Source organism: Delphinapterus leucas, chromosome 5 (assembly GCF_059928025.1).
Source record: "Delphinapterus leucas isolate spDelLeu-1000000601 "Yukka" chromosome 5, BTC_Dleu_Yukka2, whole genome shotgun sequence".
NCBI classification, from domain to species: domain Eukaryota; kingdom Metazoa; phylum Chordata; class Mammalia; order Artiodactyla; family Monodontidae; genus Delphinapterus; species Delphinapterus leucas.
The window spans coordinates 117,027,012-117,052,144 of NC_143133.1; the positions used below are offsets into that span (position 1 = coordinate 117,027,012).

General features: G+C 37.3%; 1 protein-coding gene and 1 long non-coding RNA gene across 4 annotated transcripts in view; one reads left to right on the forward strand and one right to left on the reverse strand.

Annotated features, from left to right (window-relative positions):
• On the reverse strand, window positions 1-11,141 carry CISD2 (CDGSH iron sulfur domain 2). Its single transcript, XM_022582447.3, has 3 exons — window positions 10,930-11,141; window positions 2,143-2,357; window positions 1-498 (listed from the first exon to the last, which is right to left on the reverse strand). The coding sequence occupies exons 1-3, from the start codon at window positions 11,030-11,032 to the stop codon at window positions 409-411; spliced, it is 408 nt and encodes a 135-aa protein (XP_022438155.1). The 5' UTR covers window positions 11,033-11,141; the 3' UTR covers window positions 1-408.
• Window positions 10,087-25,133, forward strand: part of LOC111179114 (uncharacterized) — a 21,771-nt gene continuing 6,724 nt past the window's right edge. The window contains exons 1-2 of one of the 3 annotated variants that reach the window (XR_002645835.3): window positions 10,587-11,417; window positions 12,481-12,590. This is a non-coding gene — a long non-coding RNA (uncharacterized LOC111179114). Of the gene's footprint in view, window positions 11,418-12,480; window positions 12,591-25,133 lie in introns of all 3 variants that reach the window. The other 2 variants (XR_016393405.1, XR_016393404.1) reach the window with 2 other exon arrangements.

Genomic DNA, 25,133 nt, shown 5'->3' on the forward strand with positions numbered 1-25,133 from the left:
TAGAAGAGCACTAAAAAATAATATATTTAATAATGTAGAGAGAAATTTTTAAAGTACAGTTTCTTTTGAAAATATTGACATTCAAACAAACAGCTTTGGACTCACTGTCAAAAGCTTTCTCAATTAAAATTTAAACATGTTGGTTTTATTGTAGGAAGATACATTAATTCTTTGAAGTCAGAATGAAAGGGTTGCACAATTTAATTTTTATATAAATGACTGTTTGAATATACAAAGTATCAAATATAAACAGTAGTGTAACAAGAAAATAAATTGGCAGAAATAATTATTCAACCAGTAGCAATAATTAAGACCACCACTTGAAAGATCTTCTATAAACAAAGAATGGAAAAATACTGTTATAAGTTTTTACAGCACACAATTGAATTCCATTCTAATTCATTACTATTATACTTCCTTCTTCTTCAGTATTAGTGGACCCACATTATCTCCTGTCAATTCATTGTGTTTATTATGTGAACCATCACAGGCAGGAAACTAAAAAGGAAAAAAATTACAAGTGTTATTCTTTAAATGATTCAATAAATAGAAATATTTGTGACGTGATCTTATAAAGAAAAGGCCATTACTTTGGGGGGAGAAACACATCAGATAGCTTTCCTGAGTAACAGATATATTCTCTATCTAACCTAACTACATTCCAATACTACAGCAAATCTAACAAATTTAAGTATTTAATTATTTGGTAGATTTTAAATAAAAAGCTTTGGATGATTCCAAACAAGTCAATACAATAGTTATAAAAGGACATCAAAATAAGCTCTTATTTTCTATAAAGCTCTAAATCTGAGCTCACCTCATTACTTATTTTAAATTTTAAAAGGATGTAATTTAAATTCAAAATAAATTATTTCATAACGTTTTCTTACTATAAAACTCATGCACACTGTAACACTTAAAAAATACTTTAAAAATATTTTTAAAAACTTACTCATAGGTAACAATAATTAACATTCTGGTATATTTTTTCCTCTGTATTTCCTGTGTACTCATTTTTTTTAAGCAAAATTGAGATCATACTGTAATACGCTTTTCTAGCTTATATTACATCATGCTCCCATGTTATTAAATATTCTTTAAAAAACATGGCTTTTCATAGCTTCCTAATATCCCATCACTTGTATTATACCATAGTTAAACCATTCCTCTATTATCAGATATCTAGACTGTTTCTGAGATTTTGTTATTACAAAGGATGCGATGATGAGCATTACTGTATTTAAAGCCTCAAATAGCCTACGATCAAACTAGATCTCATCAACTACTTATAATTTATCACTCCAAACTCCTCCTTTTTTTGGTTTATTATTTTTAATTGAGGTATAGTTGCTTAACAATGTTGTGTTAATTACTACTGTACAGCAAAGTGATTCAGTTATACACATATATACATTCTTTTCTTAAAAAATATTCTTTTCCATTATGGTTTACCATAGGATATTGAATAGTTCTCTGTGCTGTACAGTAGGACCTTGTTGTTTAGCCATCCTATATACACTAGTTTGCATCTGCTGACCCCAACCTCCCACTCCACCCCTCCCCCAACCCCTTCCCCACTGGCAAGCACCAGTCTGTTCTCTATGTCTGTGATTCTGTTTCTGCTTCATTGATAGGTTCATTTGTGTCATACTTTAGATTCCACATATAAGTAATATCATACTGTATCAATATCTGTATTTCTCTGTCTGACTTACTTCACTTAGTAAGATAATCTCTAGTTGCATCCATCAAACTCACTTTTAATTTCCACATTAAAAATCATCCGTAATTATACTTACCATTTACTAACTCATACTACATACAAGGCACTGTACATACATCGTCTCACTAAATCCTCAAAAATTTCTGTGATATTAATATATTATCAGATTTTAAAACACCTGACGATCAGAGTAATAAAGATTAAGTAATTTGCCCAACCAAGTTTCTGTGCTGGTCTAATTTTTCTAATGTAGGAAATATAGTGATCATTAAGAGGCGACCTTTAATTTAGAGTAGACTTTCAGTGCTGAATACTATGAAAAAATCCCTAATCTCACAGGACCACAAAACTGGGGATTTAAGAAGCAAAACCATTTTAACTGCACAAAATTTTAGTGGACATGTAAATGGACATCTTACCGTCTTAGAACGCCAACACCTACAATAAGCTGCTTTAGTAAGACACAAATCTTCAATGTTTATCTCATTCACCACTTTGGGATTTTCCTTTTGTATTTTAAGATTAATCAAGCTATCCTTCTGTTGCTTTTTCTTCGGGAGAAATGGACGAACCGCAAGGTAGCCAAGTAGTGCAAGTACACCAAGGAAAGGCAATAACCGAAGCCATTCTGAAACTAAACATGTACAGATTTGTTAAAGTCTGCGTGCTCCTGTAACAGAACTCAAACAGGGATGGATTGGGAGATTGGGATTGACATGTACACTGCCATGTTTAAAACAGATGACCAACAAGGACCTACTGTAAAAACAAAAAATTAAAATTAAAAAAAAAGAACTTAAACAGCATGTCTCATCTTTGAGCTTATTCTTTATCTATTCTTCACTTCTCACTTTAATCTCTTAACTATCTAACTTATCTGTAAAACTGTGAATAAGGCACCTACACCTAGGACCACCTTATTTTATTTGTGGGTTGACTTGAGACTTTTGAAACTGGAAAACAAAATTTTCAGAAATGGGTCCTCTACCAAATATCCTATCATTATCCTCACTAAGTATATTTGTGTTTAGTTTTATTTCAGGAATTATGATCACCATAATTATAAACTAAATTCAATGTGATATATTTTATAGGTTTAGAAAACATTTCCACCATGTCTAAAATCATACAACAGAATATCCCGTAATAGCTTACCACTGATTTATAATTTCAGAAAGAACACGTCTTCAATGCTTTAATTTACATTTTTTGGTAAGGCATAGTGATTCCTAAAGAAATACCTACATGTTGTGTAAAAGCTATTTTAAAGAGCTAGTCGAAATTTTCACATCCTGAATATTCTCATTAGATACATCTTATTCTTTAAGTGTTCATGAAAGCCTTCTGTAGTACTCAGCACTGTCTTAGGGGGATAGGGAATATAAGTGACATAAATGAAATTTATATCACTTATAAATGATATAAGTTTCTCCTATGCCTGTGGAGACAAACACACCAGGAAGCCAAGATAACTGTCTCAGCATGCATTTATCAAATGTTGGCTAGTACCCTGCCTCTGCTGGGCTCTGCAGGGAATCCTTTGCCTTTAAAGAGTTATCACCTGTCATCCTTCACTGAATGCTAACCTGATATCTTGCTAATGAACACTATGTAGAAATAGCTTAGTGGAGAAAAAGAAAAATTGAAGGTCATGTGCTAAGGCATACTAATAAATATTAATGATACATGAACAGACTATGCTAAGAGTGCAACTGTATTACCTCGTTTAACACTATGTTAGTTTAAACAACTGTATTTGGTAGGCACCATTATTATTCCCATTTTTCATGTGCGTAAACTGTAGCTTAAGCAGGTTTAGTCCAGGACAGTAAGTGCAAAGCCTGTTCTCAATCACTATGAATGAAATTCAACAGATCTAAACGTTTGGTTTTTTTTTTTTGCGGTACACGGGCCTCTCACTGTTGTAGCCTCTCCCGTTGCGGAGCACAGGCTCCGGACGTGCAGGCTCAGCGGCCATGGCTCACAGGCCCAGCCGCTCCGCGGCATGTGGGATCTTCCCGGACCGGGGCACGAACCCGTGTCCCCTGCATCGGCAGGTGGACTCTCAACCACTGCGCCACCAGGGAAGCCCCCAGATCTAAACTTTTATCTGTTCTTCTCTCAGTAAAACTACTCAAAGACTGGCTTAATATTAACTCTTCCAAAATGAAATTATTTTTGATACAACACCACGCCAAAGGTTTGTTATGAGTTGTGGACGAATCAACCTATTTACGTATGAATAGCACCTGTAAGAGTGCCTGGCACAGAGAGGATACACAATAAATGGTAGTTTTTATTAAGATTATGGAGATTGGAGCAACTCCCCTGAAAAAAATCTTTTGCTAACTAAACCTGACAATGTTATATAGTAGAAATCTTTGGGGATATAATCTTTTAGTCACCAGAATGAAGTTCTGTAACGGTAAGATCCTGCCAGTCAAGCTGGCTGTTCTGTTCTTATAACAAGAGTGGAAAGACTCCACAGAAATCTTTTTTTTTTTTTTTTTGCGGTACGCTGGCCTCCCACCGCTGTGGCCTCTCTTGTCGCGGAGTACAGGCTCCGGACGCGCAGGCTCAGCGGCCATGGCTCACGGGCCCAGCCGCTCTGCGGCATGTGGGATCCTCCCGGACCGGGGCACAAACCCGTGTCCCCTGCAACGGCAGGCGGACTCCCAACCACTGCGCCACCAGGGAAGCCCCACATAAATCTTTTGAATGAATTAAAGTTCTGGAAATGACAAAGAACTGTTTCTTGTGGGGGAGGGGTCTACCTACAGATCTGTGCTGTCCAATACAGTAACCGCTAGCCACACTGTTTTGATTTGTACCCAGGATTCTGTTTTACTCAGGTATGGTAAGATGACAGACATGGAGACAACTGCCTTGAAAGAAAAGTTTACTTACAATTCCCAAGAGGAGGGGGCACACCGTGCCACCCAGGACCACATGGGGAAGTACGAGGCTTGGTCACAGGCAGAAGGTAAAAGGGCACAAGCTTTTATTGTGGTTTCTACAGAAAAGGCAAGGTAGGGCAGAGTAAACATTTAGGACTGGCTGGCTTGAATAATTTCAGTGGGCTCTGGGCTATAGGGGTGGTCCCTAGTTGTCTCACATCTGGCCCTGGGTGATTTAGGGCAGGGGAAATACTGGCTTGGTAAGTGAGAGTTAGATAAAGGAAGTGGTTGGAGTGTAGGCTTTGGATTGGTTGGTTTGCATATGAAAAGTATGCTCACAGGCAAGTAGTTTACTATCTCCTGGCATTAGCCAGTCCTTGGAGGGGGCAAGTTCTCCCTGGCCAGCAAGGCCCCCAAGTTGTCCGAGTATCATAAAATATAGAAAATAAAAAACACAATTAATACACATGTGGCTATTTAAATAAATTAAGTAAAATTCAGAAGTCAGTTTCTAAGACATACCAGTCACATTTCAGCAGCTCAAGGGCTACATGCAGCTAGTGGTTACCATATTTGACAGCAGAGAACATTTCTATCACAGAAAGGCTTCTGGACAGTGCTGCTCTAGACCACTGTTCCTATAAAGTACCAACTCTATAACATGGCAAGGCTACTTTGACAGTTTCAATTCCCACAAATATCCCATCCCTCATGTACCTGAAGCCAGCCAAAGCTACTTATTACCTAGTGACAGGCTTCCTGTGTCCTTTGCATAAGGAATTCCTTCTGTCTGCCATGCCTTTCTATCTGTGGCCTGACTCATGTGGACCATTTAAAACAGGGGTCAAATATGCCTCCTCCAGAAATCTTTCTTCATTTCCCAAAGCAAAATTAATCACTCCCTCCTTTGCTTCCAAGCCCCTTTTCCGAAGTTTCTTTTATCATACTACTGTTATCTGTTTATAAAGTTGATTCTTCCATGAGTCTGTAGGAAAAGGAGCTGTGTACTACTCTTCCTGGCGCAAAGTAGATAGCTCATAAATGTTAAATGAGTGACTTAATGAATGTAGAGCATAAATGTCAGTCCCTTTCTCACTCACCATATTGTACTGTAATTATTTATTTATATTTATTTTCTAGATCAGGCAATAAATATCTTAGATTGTTATTGGCCCCAACATCCAGTATAGTATCTTGAAACAGTACTTATTCAATACATGTTTTTTGAATGTAGAATAACATTAAGTATTATTATGTATACTACAAAATTAAAAAGTCACGAGAGGTTAAGTGACTCAAAGTAAAAAAGTAAATGAATGAGAATGTAAAGATGAAAACATTAACTTAGATTCTTAAGTTTAGCATTTCCTAGCTTAACCCACAAATCTCAGGGAATAAATGGTATTAATACTGTTTTAAAATCTACTTCAGAAAACATTGTCCTTCCACACTTAATTCCTTGGTAAAACACTACTCTATAGTAATACAGTGATGAAAGGTACTATTATTTCCTACAACAAAGTAACAATTTATACAACAGTCTTGTTTAATAAAATCTACTTTTTAAAGATGACAAACTTCAATTTAACTACAGAAAAGATAATAAAGGAAAATAATACAGTCTGTAAAGCTCAATTAAATCATTTTAAGTACATTTATTAAGGCTGACTTTTGATGAATAAATATCAAATACATAAAAATCAAACAAGAAATTAGAAAAACAACCTTTAAGATTGGCTATTTCCTATGAACCTGTTTGATATATATTGAGCTACTGCAGATATATTAGGTACTGTGAAGGGAAATCTATTACCTACTAACTGTTAGGTATAATGTATATTTTGTACAGTACACTTTTAAATTGTTTTAGGATTATCAGAAATAGCATTTATTTTACAAAATTTGAAAATTTAGAAAAGTTGTAAAAAACAAAATAACTTTTAATCCCACCATTCAAGAGTTGGTAACATTTTGTTGTATTTCTATTTTGCTGTATTTTTCTTCCTTTTTAAAAAGGTTGCATATAATGATACTATAAAAATAATACTGGCAACTTGACTGCTGATAATTTCATAACTTTTTTTTATGTATCATTATGGGTAAAACATAGAAATGACTTCATTTCTGAACTACAGAAAGATGAAAGTAAAATATTTTTAATGGATGGCATTACTATTACCACTTAAAACCTAATATACACTATTCAGGACCAAAGGGCCAATAAAATGAAATTAATAATCAATTTTAAAATCTTTTTTCCACTCACGACTATAAATACAACAGTGTCCCAGTATTTAGAGCACTGCCTGGCCCATAGTACGTGCTCAATAAATACTTGATGACTTGAGAAATTCTAAATTGCAGAGTGGTTACATGGAAGAAAATGTTTTAATGACATCAAAATTGTTCTCCACAAAGGCTAGTATAATCTTTAATTACACTGACTTTTAAATACAGTCGGTCTACCTAGGAAAAGGGGAAAAAACTTTTACAACTTACAGTAACTATGTAAATATTTTCCCAAATTCTCAAAAATAAAAGTTTTCTGAAATAAAATTCTTCAATCTTTCAGAAATAACCTTTATTATTTACACATTAATAAATGCAACTCTTTAGTTTGAACTTAATGATTTATTACCCTTTCTTATTAAGAAAACTCACCTTTTGTTCTATTTGTTTAAAAAAGCAATTGAGGTAAATTTACATACAATAAACAGATCTTAGGTGTTTAGCTCTGAGCTGTGACAATTAAATACACCCTTGTAGCCTCCACTGAAAATGTGTAAAAACATGTAAAATATTTCCATCACCCCAGAAAGTATTCTCCTGTCCCCTTCTAGTCTATCTCCCCACCACTGATTCCTATACCCGAAGGTTTTTTCACTCAATATAAAATTTTTGAGATTCATCCAGTGATTAATTTGTTCCTTTTTATTACTAATCAGTATTCCACTCTATGAATATACCATAATTCCTTTATCCACTCTCCTGTTGCTAGGTACTTAGGTTGCTTACAGTTTGGGATTATCATAAATAAGGCTGCTATGAACATGCTTTCAACTCTGTTCCATTTCTTAAATTCTTTGCTCAAAATTGGCCCTTTCTAGAGCTAATGCCCTTGAAGGGTCAGCTCTGACATGTTTGTGTTACTCTGGGAAAAATATTATTATAGTCTTAGGATTCATTGCTTTGTCTTTAGGAGCAAAACCATTACGTTTCAAAGCAGCTACCTAGTTTAAGTGGGGTAGAACTACTATATTCAAAGTTTCATAGCTAGCTTTTAAATCTAGATATAAACTTTTCTGACTTTTGAATGGGAAGTTTTGTTATTTTATTTTAAAAGTTTATATGACAGGGAAAGCTTTTTTAAAAGTCAATGTATTTGAGGACATTATACTTCCAAAGGGTAGAATTACACTAATTTACCTTAAAAGCCTCACTCTTAACAATGTAACCTAAACAAAGATAGATAAGGGCTATCTATAAATACTGTATAGTAAATAAGGATCTTCAAGTGTTTACTAAGAACGCAGAGTCATCATGAGAGAGTCCATTGCTTTTAAAAAACCACTGGGTCTAAACAGGGAAGGAAAAACAGGCAACAATAATGAGAACTGAAACTTTTTTTTTGCTCTAATTGTCATAGATAGAAAATGAAAATATTTTTGGTCCGGTAGACATTTTAAACAATTATATTGAAAAGTTATCTTCCAGGTTTTAATTTCAGCAAAAAAAAAAGTCTAAGATGGATTCTACAAGAAGTTCATTCAAGAGAGCCAAATGTCATTAGCTATTACCATCTAATCAGGAGGCGAGACCCAGAGAGGAAATTGGTCATTGCAATTTTTCTTTCATAGTGCTCCCAAACAGATTCTGCAACGGTTATATTCTCATTATCCAGTGCCAAACAGACTATCTCATTTTTGTCATAAAGTAGTTATTACAAATATGTTAACGTTTCCTAAATAAATGGACATTACAATGAGAACTAAATTGTCCCATCGTAATGGGACTTAAGTTAAATATGCACTATAAAGATATTTATCAGAGTTGTCATTATTTCTGAGAATTGGTCTTCACATTAACTATTTAATAGCTTTAAAGAAGAAACTACTATAAACTATTGATTCAAGAGGGAAAAGGTTTAGGTTGAGTTTCCTTAATACCTTTAAGGAATTAGGAATCCCTGAGAAGAAAGACAGTAGGAATCCCTGAGAAGAAGAAAAAAAAGGTTTGAAAATCTTCTAATCGCTAAATCAAATATCGTACTTTCCAATCTGCTTCAACTATACTCTGTTTACAGAAAATTGAAATGAATATAAAACCTGCTACAATCAGAATCAACACACATAATTCAGGTTTAACTGGACTGAGGTGGGAGCAAGGGGACATTTTTCTTTCTTGACTATTAAAAACTCAGCTGTTAATTTATGCAAATATTTAAGGTAAGTTGGCAACTGGGAACAAATGTCACAAAATGATCATATCCTTTTGACCTGGTATTACCATTTAGTGAATATATTCAAGGGTATAATTCAAAGAAGGAAAAAATAACAATTGGTACAGAGCTACTTACCACTGAACATTATGAATAAAATATATATATAAAAACATTCCAAATTTCCAGCTGCAGGGGAATGGTTAGGCCTACTGTGATGCTAATCTATAATAAGATTATATACATACGTAGTTGTTAGAACAAGATAAGGAATACATTAAAATATGTAAAGTACTTCAGTAAAAGAAATGATAAGGGGAGAAAAAGGCAAATTTTTACATAATTGCTGCAATCTATCAGAATAAACTAGTAAAATCAACAGAAGACTTTGATGTTTACAAACATGTGATTTGAAAGTTTTTTCATTTTGTTACTTTTATGTTGTTCCTATGTTTAGATATTTCTTTTTAATGTTTATTACTCAGTTACCACTCTTTCTATTCAATTACATGCTTTCTATCAAACCCCTTAACATCTAAAAGTGTTAAAAAATCTCACAATCCATTTGTCAAGAGCAAATGTCTATGACCATTATGCAAAGAATCTCTAGATTTAGAACAGTCATCTAGTTTATCACATTTTAATCTATCCACCTCCAGACACTGCTTTTTTTTTTTTTTAATTCTCTGAGAGGGGATAGCTCTCAAAGCACCATTTGTTTGGTAAAGTATTCTCTAATTAAAGAAAAAAAATTTCTTGAACATGGAGCTAAAATCCATGTTCGAATAACTATCACTAATTTGGCCCTAGTTCTGTCTTTTGGTCTACACAGAATAAATCTTATTTTTCTTCCGCTGGTCAGCCTTCCAAATACTGTATTTTAAGTCAGCTACCACAGATCTCCAGACTGCTCCAAGCTAAGCAGCCCTATTTACCTCACAATTATCTTAATTCATGCTTACATACCCTGGTAATCAGGACATATGAATGCAATGTTTGCTTTATTAATATGGTTTTTCCCCCCCTCATCATCCTAATCAGTCCCTGTGTCTGGTTCACCAATATCCCAACTTACATTGTAAAGCTCAGAACCCAACAAAATCTTCCAAGTGTTGACTGCATTCTGGAAATTTTCATCCTTTAGATGTGAAATCCCGAGTTCTGGGTTCTATTTTGTAAAGGAGGGAACTTAAGTACAGGATGTTACATATATTCATTAAATTTCATTTTCTAATTTTTGGTCCATCATACTAGCAAAGGTATCTTTCTTTCAACTCCAGGAAACTAAATTGCCTCCAGGCCCGTAGTAATGGAGGTGACCTCAAATGACCCCATGATAGGTCAACTCTCTCCTATAGGATTGGAGTTTATTTTCTAATTTTGTTGCTAAATAAAACAGCAATACATATTATGTGCATGTCTGTGTTTCTCTCCCACACAGTCACACCCACACGATGTGGGTAAAACCCAGCAAAGAGCTGGGACAGTCTGATACACAGTGCCTTAAATAACGATGACTTACCCTGCTTTAAACAGGCACACTGCAGGGAGCGATGGAGATGAAAGAGATGGGCCCGTTCCCAACTCAGCACCTTCTCTGCAAAAACCTGGTCTCTCGCCACGTAAAGACACTGGCGACAGCCACGAGGATAAGCACCCCGGGCCGCCAAGTACCGAGAGGTGGCCTCACACACGCTCGCAGGCAGCAGCGCCGGCGCGCGCCCACCTCCCTCGGGGCGCAGACTCACCGGGTCACGAGCCATCCGCCAAGCTCCGCCCCGCCCCTCGGCCCGAGGGTTTTTAGATGCCCGCCCCCACCCTCCGCCTTGCGAAGCTTACAAGGATGGGGACTGGCTGAAGGCAAAGGTTACCTGTGAGCTGGGCGAACCCGGTAATGCTCTCGGGGACTGGGAGCCGCTTAAGATACGCGGGGAGCTGCACCTTCACGATGCGGGCCACGCTCTCCAGCACCATCCTGGCCAGCGGCGTCCGCTCCTCGCCCGACCCCCACCGCTCTCCGGCCGAGCTGCCGCGCCTGCGCCGAGAGCGGAAGCGGCCGGCGGGCGCTTGCAGCCTGGACCGGGCGGGGCGGGGTTGCGGGCACGCGAGGAGAGGCGACCTGCCCGGCGCCGATTGGCAGCGGGCGGGTGACGTGCGCGCGCCCGGGGGATGCCGAGGGGATGCGGGCGGCCGCGGGGACTGACGGGTAGCGAGGCCCGCCTCGGAATCTCGATGCTGGAGAGGGCTCTTGCGGTGGGCCTCTTACGTCTGTAGACGCTGGAGGCCCGCAGAAAGGATAGTGTGTCGGAGAAGGTAAAGCACAAGAGAGTGCTTTGTAACCGGGAAGTGCCTTTCAAAAGTGAGTTTCTCCTGGCGCCTCTTTTTACCTCGGCCCGTCTCGTCTCGGCCTCTTCCCAGCCGCGACCCCAGAACTGCAAATTCTCTTCAGAGCACCCTTCTCCTCTACCCGCCGCGGCGCCTAATTTCGCTCTCTTCCCTCTACAAGTCTGTTTTTTGTTGTTGTTTTAAAGAAGTTAAAATACTTTCGCTAAACTAGGAACTGCTTACAGCTCTGCCCCTTGGCCATTTGGTATAATCCTGCTCCGAGACCTTGAGGTATTTGCCATTCAGACGAGACCCGTTAGAGCCCTTCCTTAGATAATCTTCAGTTCCTTCTAAAGATCTGTTTTTTTTTTCGGTTACCTAAAACTGGGAAAGTGGTAAAAGAACATAAAGGCTTAGGGTTTCCTTTATTTCATGTTGCAGGGATTCTGCTACAAACTAAGGTATCCGTGAAGAACTTTAATTGTTGTTTAGAAAAAAAAAAGAGCGAAAGGAGGTAGCTCAAAAAAAAATAAAAAAAGAGGAAAGGCGATAGCTTTAGTCCCTGGAAGCATCTTACTTGACATGACTTTGTTTCATGTTTTTGCTGAAGTAAGATATCCGAAGTAATTTGTATCTCAATACCCTGTCTCATTACCGTTCTGAACCCCGCTTGACCAGCAACATAAAACAATGAACTGCGCAAGGTCCAATATTGCATTTTGTATGACTCATTGTAACAACCAGCTGTAATATATAGGTTTTATCTTTTATTTTTTCCTTGGTGTTTCATGCTAAAGTGAGAAAGGGAAGGTTTTTTTTAAAAAGCATTCTCTGGACTGTTTACATTTAATATTTGTTACTGTCCTTCACTAAAAAAAGTAACCATCAGCAAGAGGGTTAATTGAAATCTAGATAAGCCTATTTTCTATCATTTTACCCTGGTCAAAATTGTCAAAGTAAAATTACAATGGAAATTTCTACAAAGATGTTTAGATACAGATTCATGTTCATGAGCTAGGATAGTGTAGAAGATGATTCACAAAGTGATAATTAAAGGTTGGTGTTTACATTCGAGTTTCCTTTCAACTTCCTCTTAGGAGCTTACTTTTGGTTTGGTGGAAGAAGGACCCTGGAGCTTGTTGATGCTGAAAATGTTCATCTCAGACGTCCTTGTCCTTGAGCCTGTTCTGTTGGGGAGATGGCTGAGGTAGGGGTGGGTTGAGGGAGTGGGGCCATTAGGGGAAGACAAGTTGAGAGAAGGCCACTAAATATTTGTTTCTTAATTAGAGGCTTTGTTGTCTTGACAAGAGTGAAACAAGCTGTGTTCAGTGAGATTCTTAAGGTCTCTAAGAAGTTTTTCTTTATAGGAATAAAAAATAACATACCTCAGTTAAAAGACAGAACATAGTAAAATGCTCAAGTGCCAAATGTATAAATTGATGTGACCAACACCCAGATCCACATATACAGAATACCAGACACCCCATAGAGCTTCTTTATGTCCCTGCTAACCACATCTTCTTACCACCACCACCACCACCACCACTATTCTGTCTTGCTTTGCATGTTCTTGAATATCATATAAAGGGAATTATACTGCATGTAGTTGTTTTTTTGTGACTGGCTTCCCTTGAGCAGCGGATACCTGGTTTGCTATTTCTAAGTAGAAGAAATGGGATGAGCAGAAGTCTGTATGGACGAAACATTTTTCTTCTTGTCTTTCATCTTTTTTGTCTTAAAATTTAAAGATGTGTAGGCATACATTACCTATTTTCTGATGCATTAAATGAGCTATGCTAATGTATAAAAGGAGATAGTTCCTAACCCCACCAATTAAAAAAATCCTTATTGTGCACTTTGGGAATATTTTCTTACATTCCCTTTACTTTAAATTTTAAATCCTGTTTTGTTTTAATTTTTAATTTGCATTTCATTTCCACGATCCTGCCTTCTTGGCAATACATGAAACAGAGGAGCTGAAGGTAATATTGTTCTAAACAGAAGTGGCAGGCTTATCTGACCACCTTCTGATGTAGTGTCCAACAAAATCTGGTTTTATTATAAGAGTTTGTTTCTTGTGTTTAGACCCCATCTTTAAAAGACAAAGTTATGGTCAGAAAAGGCAAGACAAAATAATATGTGGATAAGTTTAAAGAAGTTATTTAGTGTTAAGAACTTGAGTGAGGATTGGTAATCCTCTGCCTGCTTTATGTCCTAGCTAGGCCCAGATCTCTAATTTCTTTACATGCTTTCCTTTTATAAACTCATCTAGTCCGTGAATTCAAATATGATCAATAAGTTGATGTATCCCAAATCTCTGTTTCCAGCCCAGATGTCTCTAGTACTAATCCCAAACGCCTCCTGGACATCTCTGGGCATCTTTGCCCATTTTTCTATTGCTATACTCATCTTTTTCATTGATTTATGTTTTCTGGTTAATAATAACATTGTTGGTTATATTGTTGCCTCTCATCTTCCAGTCTGTGCCTTTTCTTTGGCCTTTGTTTGTGGTGTCTTTTCTTACACTGAAATTTAGTTTGAATGTAGTCACATTTATTCATCTTTTCCTTTATATTTTGTGCTTTGGGTGTCTGGTTTAAGAAATCCTCTCCTACCTCAAAATCACAAAGATATTCATTTATCTTTTTGCTAAAAGTTTTAAACTTTTATTCTTCATGTTTTATTCTTTTTTTAATCAACCTATTTTTGTGCATGAGGTAGAGATCTAATTTATTTTATATATGAACAACTAATTGTTCTAGCAGCATTTATTGAATAGTATAACTTTTCTTTTATGGTTTGTAATGTCATTGATTTCAAATCAGTTTTTCACACATCCATGGATTGTTTATTATTTTCCATTGGTCAATTTGTATGACCTCTATAACATAACCACACTATCATAATTGCTGCTGTTTTATAATAAGTGTTAATAGCCAGTAGGGTATTAACAATAGTTAATATTCACCTATTTTCTTCAAAATGTTCTAGGGAATTACAGGCCCTTTCCTACTATATATGAATTTCAGCATCATCTTGTTAAGTTCTATAAAAAACTTGAGTGTTAATTGAAAATTCATTAGGGCCTCAGTTTCTTCTCTGTAATATGCTGATAGTAATGTTGTTATGACTATATGTAATTAATTTTTTTAGTGTGCTTAATGAATGGTTATTATCAGCAGTATCGTCTTCATCGTTGTCAATGAATGAGCATTACCTCTGGCTTTGAGATCTTAAATTCAGAAATCCTACCTTCTAACCACAACCTCATTTATTTGTTTATACATCGTCCACTCCTTTACTCCCACTAACCTTATTTCTTGACTTCTTCAAGATATTTAGTGTTGAAACCATCTCTATTTTTCTAGTCTGTCCATCCAATCCCGGCTTTATTTTTTCCCATTCCTCACAAAAGTTGCTCTAAATCTTCACCATTCTATATTATTTTTAAGCCTTCTAATTGACACTATCAGGCTTGTTTTGGGCTCAGATGACCTTGATTTTTAGTTACTAGAGAATCTTTCTTCCCCATCATCTCTAAATGTGACTATAATTCCTCCTGTACTTAGTGTCTGCCCTGTCCTTTAAATTTAACTCCTCCCTATGTTCTAGAACTCATCCTCCAAGACCTTGCTCCATCAGTTACCTTCTCTCAGATTTTCATTTTCTTGTTCTCTACTGGCCCTACAACTGGTGATTTCCAGGCTTTCACATTTCACCAACCAATAAATTTTTTAATTGAGGAAATCAACATGGGTTTGCCAACTTTATTTTGTCAAGAAAAGATATTTAAAAGTAGTATAATAAACAACAAAAAATGACTACCATCTGCTGCTGGAAGGCAATATAGCATAATAGTTAAGACCACAAGATTCTGGAGCTAGACTGTTTAGACTAGAATTCTGGCTGTGCCAGGGTAAAATATATAACCTATAAGAATGAAGACAATACCTACTTCTTAAGGTTGTATTGTATATACTAATTCAGTGATTAACATATATGAAGCAACTAAAACAGTACCTGGCACATAGACATGCACAGTAGTGTTAGCTTTTATCTTTGTCATAATTATTATTTTTACATTGCTATCAACATGTTTTTTTTTTTCTTTCTTTTTTTTGGCTGCGTTGGGTCTTAGTTGCTGCGCGTGGACTTTCTCTAGGTGCGGTGAGCAGAGGCTGCTCTTCGTTGCAGTGCACAGTCTTCTCATTGCGGTGCTTCTCTTGTTGCGGAGCGCGGGCTTCAGTAGTTGTGGCACGCAGACTCAGTAGTTGTAGTTCGCGGGCTCTAGAGCGCAGGCACAGTAGTTGTGGTGCACGGGCTTAGTTGCTCTGCGGAATGTGGGATCTTCCCAGACCAGGGCTTGAACCCGTATCCCCTGCATTGGCAGGCGGATTCTTAACCACTGTGCCACCAGGGAAGTCCCAACACACCTCTTTTATTGTCGCTGAACCTCGTTTTGTTTCTTACAGTGGTTGCTCTAGGGCTGCACAGTCTGTATGATAGTGCAGTATGCCAGTGCTAATCACATGTGGCTCTTGGGGACCTTATTAAGATTGCTGTAGGTATAAAATGCTTAAGAGGACCCGTGCTGATTTCTGGAGCTCTTTTTCTGTGTATCCCCCACCTCCCCTTTCCCTACTCTATGAAGATAACGAGTAGAGAGACAAAGAGTAAATTGTACAAGTTGATAGAAAAAAAGTTGATAGAGGTTTCATATGGTGCATACGAAGGTGAATGTGTTCTACTTAATAACAACTCTGGAAGCGAAAGGATAATGGAGCAATGCTTCAAAATTCTGAAGGAAAATTACTTCTAATTTAGAATTCTGTATAAGTCACGCTGTCAATCAAATATAAGGCTAGAATAAAGTTATTTTCAATCCTGAAGTCTCTCAAATATAGTTCATTCATCCTTTTTCAAGAAACTAATGGGGGATGGATACCACCTACATGTGGATTAAACCAAGAAGAAGTAGGACATGTAATCAAGCAAATAAGAAGCCCAAAGTAAGAGAGAGGTAAAAGGAATTGGAGATTGATAGATTGAAACAATAAGATGAAATTAATGGAACACCTAATATGTTTGAACAAATTGAGAGGAGACTTACCCTCCTGGGCTCAAATTAATGATTTAAGTTTGGGGTTAAATTAATGACTATTATGTAAGAAACTAAGCAAATTTTTAAAAAGGATTTCTATTAAATCTGTCAGTTTATGTGTTCAGACATTTTTAAAGGGATAAACAAAACTTTTTTAAAAAGAGGATTTTGATTTTGGTGTTCTTATATTATACCTCCCTTTTGTTTTTGAGGAACCACATTTTAACTGCCCACCTTACCCACAGTGTTAAGAGGAAATGCAGCAAACTGGAAATAAAAGCAAAACTAGAGAAACAAATTTGGTATCTTTAAATTAATAACAAATGGTAAAACTATTTAAAAGTCTTCTTCCATAATGCTTGTGGTGCTAAAAACAAGCAGTATATAGAATTGCCTGATAGAAAATTCCTAGAGACACTTGGTAGAATAGAGTGAACTTGGAAAAAACCTTTCTATTCTGTAATTTCTATGAGTGTGTATTGAGATGCCACTTTTGTAGTCACTGACTAGAAAAAGATTATAGTTAAAAAGTAAATAGATACAAAATTTATGTATACATACATAATAAAGAGCTTAATTCTGTGTAGGTCTTTGAAGCTGCTTTTTCTTTTTCGGAAGCCACCTTTTTTGTCTTAGAAATTCCACGCTTACTGTAATCTTGATATATAATCATTAAAAAAATAAGGTAGAATCTTATTTACCTCAGGAGTTTATGGAACTAGCCTACTCCAAGTGCTGATGAACTAGGAGCTAAAGAAAACAGGAATCTGATACGCTTTGTGATACCACTGTGCGTTTAATAATATGTTGCTTTATATTATCTAACTTTTGAATTTATATTTGCCTTTGAGCTTGTAAACTCAAAGATAGCTGCATTTTATATAGAATAACACTATTCAGATTGAGTGCACCCAATATATCTTGTTAATGACTGTTATGTTTAGAAAATATGTAGGTTGTAAAAATCTGGAAGTAAACAGTTTAAGTACATAAGCCACACCAAGTATATTAGATGGATAATTTCCTGGTTCCTCCATGTCATGTTAACTTAAAAAATGTGTTTAACATGTCATTTATGGCTATTCGCATCTTTTCAGCCACATCTCTCTTTTGTCCACTTAATTCTTAAGCATATTTTTTTTTCCTACTCCTGGTTAACATACTATTTTTGACATACTACTTCTTTAAATCAGAAACTTTAAATTCTACTTAAGATTTTCTGAGGTCCAATTTTCTTAGGTATTAGCAAATCTAATAGTTCAAACTAATTTCATTTGCTGCCTTAGCACTAATCATTTTTTAAAATTTATTTTATTTACAATTTTTTATTTTTGATTGCATTGGGTCTTTGTTGCTGCGCACAGGCTTTCTCTAGTTGCGGCAAGTGGGGGCTACTCTTAGTTGCGGTGTGCGGGCTTCTCATTGTGGTGGCTTCTCTTGTTGTGGAGCACAGGCTCTAGGTGCGCGGGCTTCAGTAGTTGTGGCTCACGGGCTCAGTAGTTGTGGCGCACGGGCTTAGTTGCTCCGCGGCATGTGGTATCTTCCCAGACCAGGGCTTGAACCTGTGTCCCCTGCATTGGCAGGCGGATTCTTAACCACTGCGCCACCAGGGAAGCCTAGCACTAATCATTTTATGCCTGGACCGTAGCAACAACCTGCCCAATATTTGACTTTGAGCCTCCAACTCTAAAATACTCTATGCAAAGCTTTAAAAATAGTTTTCCTAAGTGAAGGTTTTTTGGGTTTTTTTTTTTTTAATAGACTTTATTTTTTAGAGCAGTTCTAGGTTTGTAGAAAAATTGGGCAGAAAATACAGAGAGTTTCCATATGACACTTCACGTACACACCCAGTTTCTCCTATTATTTACGTCTCGCATTAGTGTGGCACATTTGTTACAGTTGATAAACCAATATTGATTCATTACTATTAAAGTCCATAGTTTACATTTTAGGGTTCACTCTTTGTGTCATACAGTTCTGTAGGTTTTGACAAATGCATAGTTTCACGTATCTAACGTTGTGTCATAACAGAATAGTTTCATTGCCCTAAAAATGCCCTGCGTTCCACCTATTCGTCCCTGCCCCTCCCATCCCACATCCCTGGCAACCACTGATCTTTTTATTATCACTATAATTTTGCCTTTTAAATGAGATTTTTACTGTCCTTTAAAACCTGTATCTCTAAAATAGATCCATATATGTGAAAAAAAGCAAGTTGCAGAAAATTTGTATAAAATCCTATTTATAGATTTTTAAAACTATACACATTCACACATTTGATTATGCATAGGACATTTCTGGAAGGAGACACAGAAAAATGATCACTTCTATGGAAAGGAAGAGTTAATGAGGTCTTTAACTTTCTACTTTTATTTAAATTTCTTACCATGTACAATATTATTTTATAATTTTAAATTATTTATTTATTTATTTATTGCGGTACGCGGGCCTCTCACTGTTGTGGCCTCTCCCGTTGCGGAGCACAGGCTCCGGACACGCAGGCTCAGCGGCCATGGCTCACGGGCCCAGCCGCTCCGCGGCATGTGGGATCTTCCCAGACCGGGGCACGAACCTGTGTCCCCTGCATCGGCAGGTGGACTCTCAACCACTGCACCGCCAGGGAAGCCCATAAACTCATATTTTTATACCTAATATTTTCTTATGACCGTTTTATGATTTCTTGTTTCTTCTTCACACATTAGTAACCTACCGCTCAGCATCTTCTTGACTCCTGTCTTAGGCTCAGTTTCGTTTTAAAATTAGGGTCACAATTTTTATTCACCCTTTTAAGCAGTTCCAATCTGCTTTACCTGCTTTATTTTTATAAGCAATTATTACCTTCTAAAATGGTTTAATGGTTAGTTAGTTAGATATTTAGGTGTTTGTATGTTTTTGTCTCTGTGCCCCAGGCCATTTTGCACCACTAGAAAGTACACAAAGATTTTTGTCTGTCTTGTTCACTGATGAATCCTCAGTGCCTGACAGTTCATAGGTGCACAATAAAGATCTTTTGAATGAATAATTGGATTGTTTTTAAACTATTAAATTTGAATTGTTTTTTAAAATTAAATATCTGTTCCTATAATTCTGCTTCAGTTGGTATATGTTGTTTAATTTGTTGTGTCACATGGTGATCATACTCCTCAGGTGCCTAGATATTTTGGTTCACAAGCTCATGTTCTCTACTGCTCTCTCTCATAATGGATGTGGAGGATGAGCAAAAGGGTAGACCCTAGTTTTACCCCTTCCCACAAGTTGAAGGAATAGAGAGCGGAAGGCTCCAGGCACCACAGAAGAGTATAGTGCTCTATCTCTGTTGGTTCCTGTTTCACTGGACAACTCCTTTAGTAAAGATTTGCCTTGAAATTCGTAATTCAACAGCAGAAGGCTGTTGTAATCCACCAAAACCCTGGAGGTTTGGGGAAGGAATGGTGGAGTGACTGTCCACTGCTCTAGAATATCTGGTCCGCCCACACGCTTTTTCATCAGCAGCTCACTTTAACAGACGCTGTTCTACGCTGGGAAGCCTGGTCTGTTGCTGATCATTTGCGTAGTAATCAGTTGTCTGGAACTGATTGTCCCGAAGTGGGATGATCAGTGGGGGGGTGGCAGGAACAATACTTAAAAACTTCTGACCCTAACTAGGGTTTCTTCACAGTTTTTGATTTTATTCCTCAAGCCCTTACTTCCTTTCTGTACCTACCCAGGGTTAATTTGGAGGGAGGAAGCCAGCATCCCTTACTAGATCTCTATTTTCTCAGGAACCATACATAAGAAACCCACTTTAAATATAAAGACACAGATAGGTTAAAAGTAAAAGCATGGAGAAAGATCTGCTATGCTAATGCTCATCAAAGGAAAGTGTAGTTGCTATATGCAGACAAAACGGACTTCAGAACAAGGAAAATTATCAGTGATAGGAAAGGTCATTACATAATGATAAAGAGGTCAATGCTCCAGAAAGATGCAGCAACCTTTAATGTGTGTATGTCTAACAACAGAGCCTTAAGACAGCTAAGGCAAAAACTGACAGAGCTTCAAGGAGAAATAAACGAAATCACTATTGTAGCTGGAGACTTCATCACCCCTCTTTCAGTAATCAATAGATCTAGCAGGCAGAAAATCTGTGAGGATATAGTTGAACTCTGTAGTACCATCAGTCAACTGGATCTAATTGACATTTATAGAATACTTAACCCAACAACAGCAGAATACACGTTCTTCTAAAAAAGAGAGACATTTGTCAGTGTAAGAAATAACTTGTATGCAAAAATATAAACATAGTTAAAGTTAATAGGTATATAATACATTTAGAAAAATATGTACAGTGAAGTTTAACATCTATAATATTAAAAGAGCTCTTAGAAATTCACATCAAGGGAACAAGCAGGGACTTCCCTGGTGGCTCAGAGGTTAAGAATCCGCCTGCCAATGCAGGGCACACAGGTTTGACCCCTGGTCTGGGAAAATCCCACGTGCTGCGGAGCAACTAAGCCCATGTGCCACAACTACTGTGCCTGTGCTCTAGAGCCCGCGAGCCACAACTACTGAGTCGGCATGCTCTAGGGCCCACGTGCTGCAACTGCTGAGCCCGTATGCTGCAACTACTGAAGGCCGTGCTCCGCAACAAGATAAGCCACCGCATGAGAGGCCCACACACAACGAAGAGTAGCCTCCTCTTGCCACAACTAGAGAAAGCCCGTGTGCAGCAACAAAGACCCAACGCAGCCAAAAAAAAAAAAAAGAAAAGAAAAGATATACACAGTATGGGACCACTTTGTAAATTCCAAAAAAAAAAAAAGATATTAAAAAAAAAAGGGAGCAAGCAATTCTACAGAAAAATGGGTGGGCAAAGAATACGAACTCAGCAAATGGTAAATCCAAATGAGAAAAGATGCTCAAAATCAGAAGAAATCATGGGCTTCCCTGGTGGCGCAGTGGTTGAGAGTCCGCCTGCTGATGCGTGGGATGCGGGTTTGTGCCCCGGTCCGGGAGGATCCCACGTGCCGCGGAGCGGCTGGGCCCGTGAGCCATGGCTGCTGGGCCTACGCGTCCGGAGCCTGTGCTCCACAATGGGAGAGGCCACAACAGTGAGAGGCCCGCGTACCGCCAAAAAAAAACAGAAGAAATCAGGAAACTGCAAACTAAAATAATGAGATGCCAATTAGGCCTATGTAACAGATTGGCAAACCTTTTTTTTTTTTTCATTCAACTAACATTTATTAAGTGTCAGTTTATTAAGTGACAGAGCTAATCTAGTGCTCACCAAAGCATTGTGAAGCAGATCTTATCCCTGTTTTACAGTTGAAGAAAGAGGATCAGATAGTTAAATTGACTTGACAAAAATCACATAAAGGAAACTGGGGAATTCACTCTACTGGAACTATTTTTCTTTTTCTTTTCCTTTTGACGAGCAATTCATTCAAATGTAATGTGTGTTTGTGTATCTAGATAGGTGGATAGGTATTTATGTTTTGAGTTGAAGTTTCCCCCACATATCTGCCATCCACCCATTTCCCATGCCAACACCACTCGTCTCACAACCACTTTGATTAGTTTCTCAAGTATTTCCCAGAGCTTTTTTATACAAATATGAGTTTATTTTATTCTCCTTAAAAAAAAGAAAAAAAGCAAAGGTTATCATAATGCACTGTGTTCCACAACTCAGTTATGTAAGTAGCTCCATAATGAGAGTTCTTATCCTTTAACAGCTGCATTGTATTTCACTACAAGAATACCAGCATTTATTTTACCAGCCCTTATGATGGATATTTGCATTGATTTCAGTCTTTTGCTTTTGAAAACAGTGTAGTAATGAATAATACTGTTTATAATTTTGTCTCACATGTTCAAGATTTCACAGAAATAAGATTGCTGGATCAAAGGGTATGTAATGTGTGTGGGATTTTGATAGATATTGCCAGATTTCCCTGTGTTATATAAACAACATGGAAGAGTGACCCCACAGCATTGTCATTAGAGTATGTTATCAAACTTTTGGATTTGGGACTGATAAGTGAAAATGTTTAATCTTAGTGTAGTATTACGCATTTCTCCTGTTACAAGTGAAGTGAGACATCTTTTCAGAATGGGCAAAATGTTAAATGACCAATAGCACCTGTTGCCAGTAGGGATCCAACTAAAAGGGTATTATACATTGCTGGTATAAATGTGAACTTTTTCAACCTATTTGCAAAACAGTCTGGCAACCTGTGTTAAAATGTTTTAAACTACAAATATCTTTTGTCCTAGCTACATCATTCTTGCGAATCTGTCCTATAGGTATAAAATACTACGTAAGGGTCTATCTGTGAGAATATTCACTGTAGTATCATCCATAGTATCAAAAAACAAGTAACAAAACGAAAGCTCATTAATAGGAAAATGGTTGAATTAATTACAGTTTTTGTATCTTATGGAAAAGAATAAATTAAAGCAGTATGAGTTGAATTGTGATTTCCACAAGATATTGGGTTAGCCAAAAAGTTGATTCGATTTTTTCTGTAAGACAGCTCTAATAGCGCTTAGTTGTCTTTAACTTCATTCAAAACAATTTTGTTAGATTGTATGGGACAGCTGTCATATCAGTGTGCATTTAAACAAACTTACCAAAGTTGGTGAATTTTTTTAAAATATTTATTTGGTTGTACTGGGTCTTAGTTGTGGTGGGCTCCTTAGTTGCAGCACGTGGGCTCCTTAGTTGCAGCAGGCAGGCTTCTTAGTTGCAGCTCGCCAGGTCCTTAGTTGCGGCAGGTGGGCTCCTTAGTTGTGGCATGTGAACTCTTAGTTGCGGCATGCATGTGGGATCTGGTTCCCTGACCAGGGATTGAACTCCAGTCCCCTGCATTGGGAGTGCAGAGTCTTAACCACTGTGCCACCAGGCAAGTCCCAAAATTGATGAATTTTTATGTAGCCATTTTAATATTGAAGGTGGAAGAAAACAACATTTTCAGCATATTATGCTTTATTATTTCAAGAAAGGTAAAAACGCAACTGAAACGCAAAAAAAGATTTGTGCAGTGTATGGAGAAGGTGCTGGGACTGATCGAACATGTCAAAAGTGGTTTGCGAACTTTTGTGCTGGAGATTTCTCACTGGATGATGCTCCATGGTTGGGTACATCAGTTGAAGTTGATAGCAATCAAATCTAGACATTAATTGAGAACAGTCAACGATATTGCTAGAGGGAAATAGCCGACATACTCAAAATATCCAAATCAAGCGTTGAAAATCATTTGCACCAGCTTGGTTATGTTAATCGCTTTGATGTTTGGGTTCCACATAAGTTAAGTGAAAAAAACCTTCTTGACCGTATTTCCGCATGTGATTCTCCACTGAAACTTTACGAAAATGTTCCGTTTTTAAAACAAATTGTGATGGGTGATGGAAAGTGGATACTGTACAATAATGTGGAATGGAAGAGATCGTGGGGCAAGTGAAATGAACCACACCAAAGGCGGGTCTTCATCCAGAGAAGGTGATGTGTGTATATGGTGGGATTGAAAGGTAGTCTTCTATTATGAGCTCCTTCTGGAAAACCAAACGATTAATTCCAACAAGTACAGCCTCCAGTTAGACCAACTGAAAGCAGCACTTGACGAAAAGCGTCCAGAATTAGTCAACAGAAAACGCATAACCTTCCATCAGCAAGACCGCATGTTTCTTTGATGACCAGGCAAAAAACTGTTACAGCTTGGCTGGGAAGTTCCAATTCATCCGCCATATTCACCAGACATTGCACCTTCGGATTTCCATTTATTTCGGTCTTTACAAAATTCTCTTAATGGAAAAAATTTCAATTCCCTGGAAGACTGTAAAAGGCCTATGGAACAGTTCTTTGCTCAAAAACATAAAAAGTTTTGGGAAGATGGAATTATGAAGTTGCCTGAAAAATGGCAGAAGTTAGTGGAACAAAACGGTGAATACGTTGTTCAATAAAGTTCTTGGTAAAAATGAAAAATGTGTCTTTTATTTTTACTTAAAAGCTGAAGGAGCTTTTTGGCCAATCCAACACTACTGCTTAAATGAGAAAAAAACAAGATGAAGAAAAGTGTGTATAATATGATCCCAGTCTATAAAACATAATTGTCAACACACATAAATGGTTTGCATATTTGTGTTTGTGCCTGTTTACACTCAAAATATTTATATTTGTAGATGTATATATACACACATGAGTATTTGTATATAACTATATGGGGGGAATAATGGAAAATACATATTACTTGGGATATAGGTTTGGTTGCTTTAAGGCCAAAATAATAATGACTTAAATAAGATGGAAGGTTTTTTTTTTTCTGTTCCATAACAGTCCAGAAATAATCAGTTCAAGATTGATACAGCAGCCTCAGGTGTTAGGGATCCAGGCTTGTTAATCAGCTATACTCAATATGCGGCTTCTATTTCATGGCCTAAGGTGGTTGTTCCAGCTCCTGCCAAGATGTATCTGGGAATGGGAAATGGAAAAACAGTATACCTCTTCTTTTTAAGGGCATGTCACAGAATTTGCAGCCATCATTTCCACTTATAGCCCATGGGCCAAAATGTAGTCACATGGCCAGACCTCCAAGGGAAGCTAGGAAATATAGTCCTTGCCTGTGTAGCAATGTACCAAGCCAAAACTTGGGGGTTCTAATACTAAAGGATGAG

Bases quoted from the DNA above. Each gene is read 5' to 3' on its own strand.
- CISD2 (XM_022582447.3), bottom strand. From the start codon at position 11,032: ATGGTGCTGGAGAGCGTGGCCCGCATCGTGAAGGTGCAGCTCCCCGCG. The intron at 2,358-10,929 runs GTAACCTTTGCC...GTACATGTTTAG, and splicing joins CGGGTTCGCCCAGCTCACAG to TTTCAGAATGGCTTCGGTTA. The intron at 499-2,142 runs GTAAGATGTCCA...TTTCCTTTTTAG, and splicing joins GGTGTTGGCGTTCTAAGACG to TTTCCTGCCTGTGATGGTTC.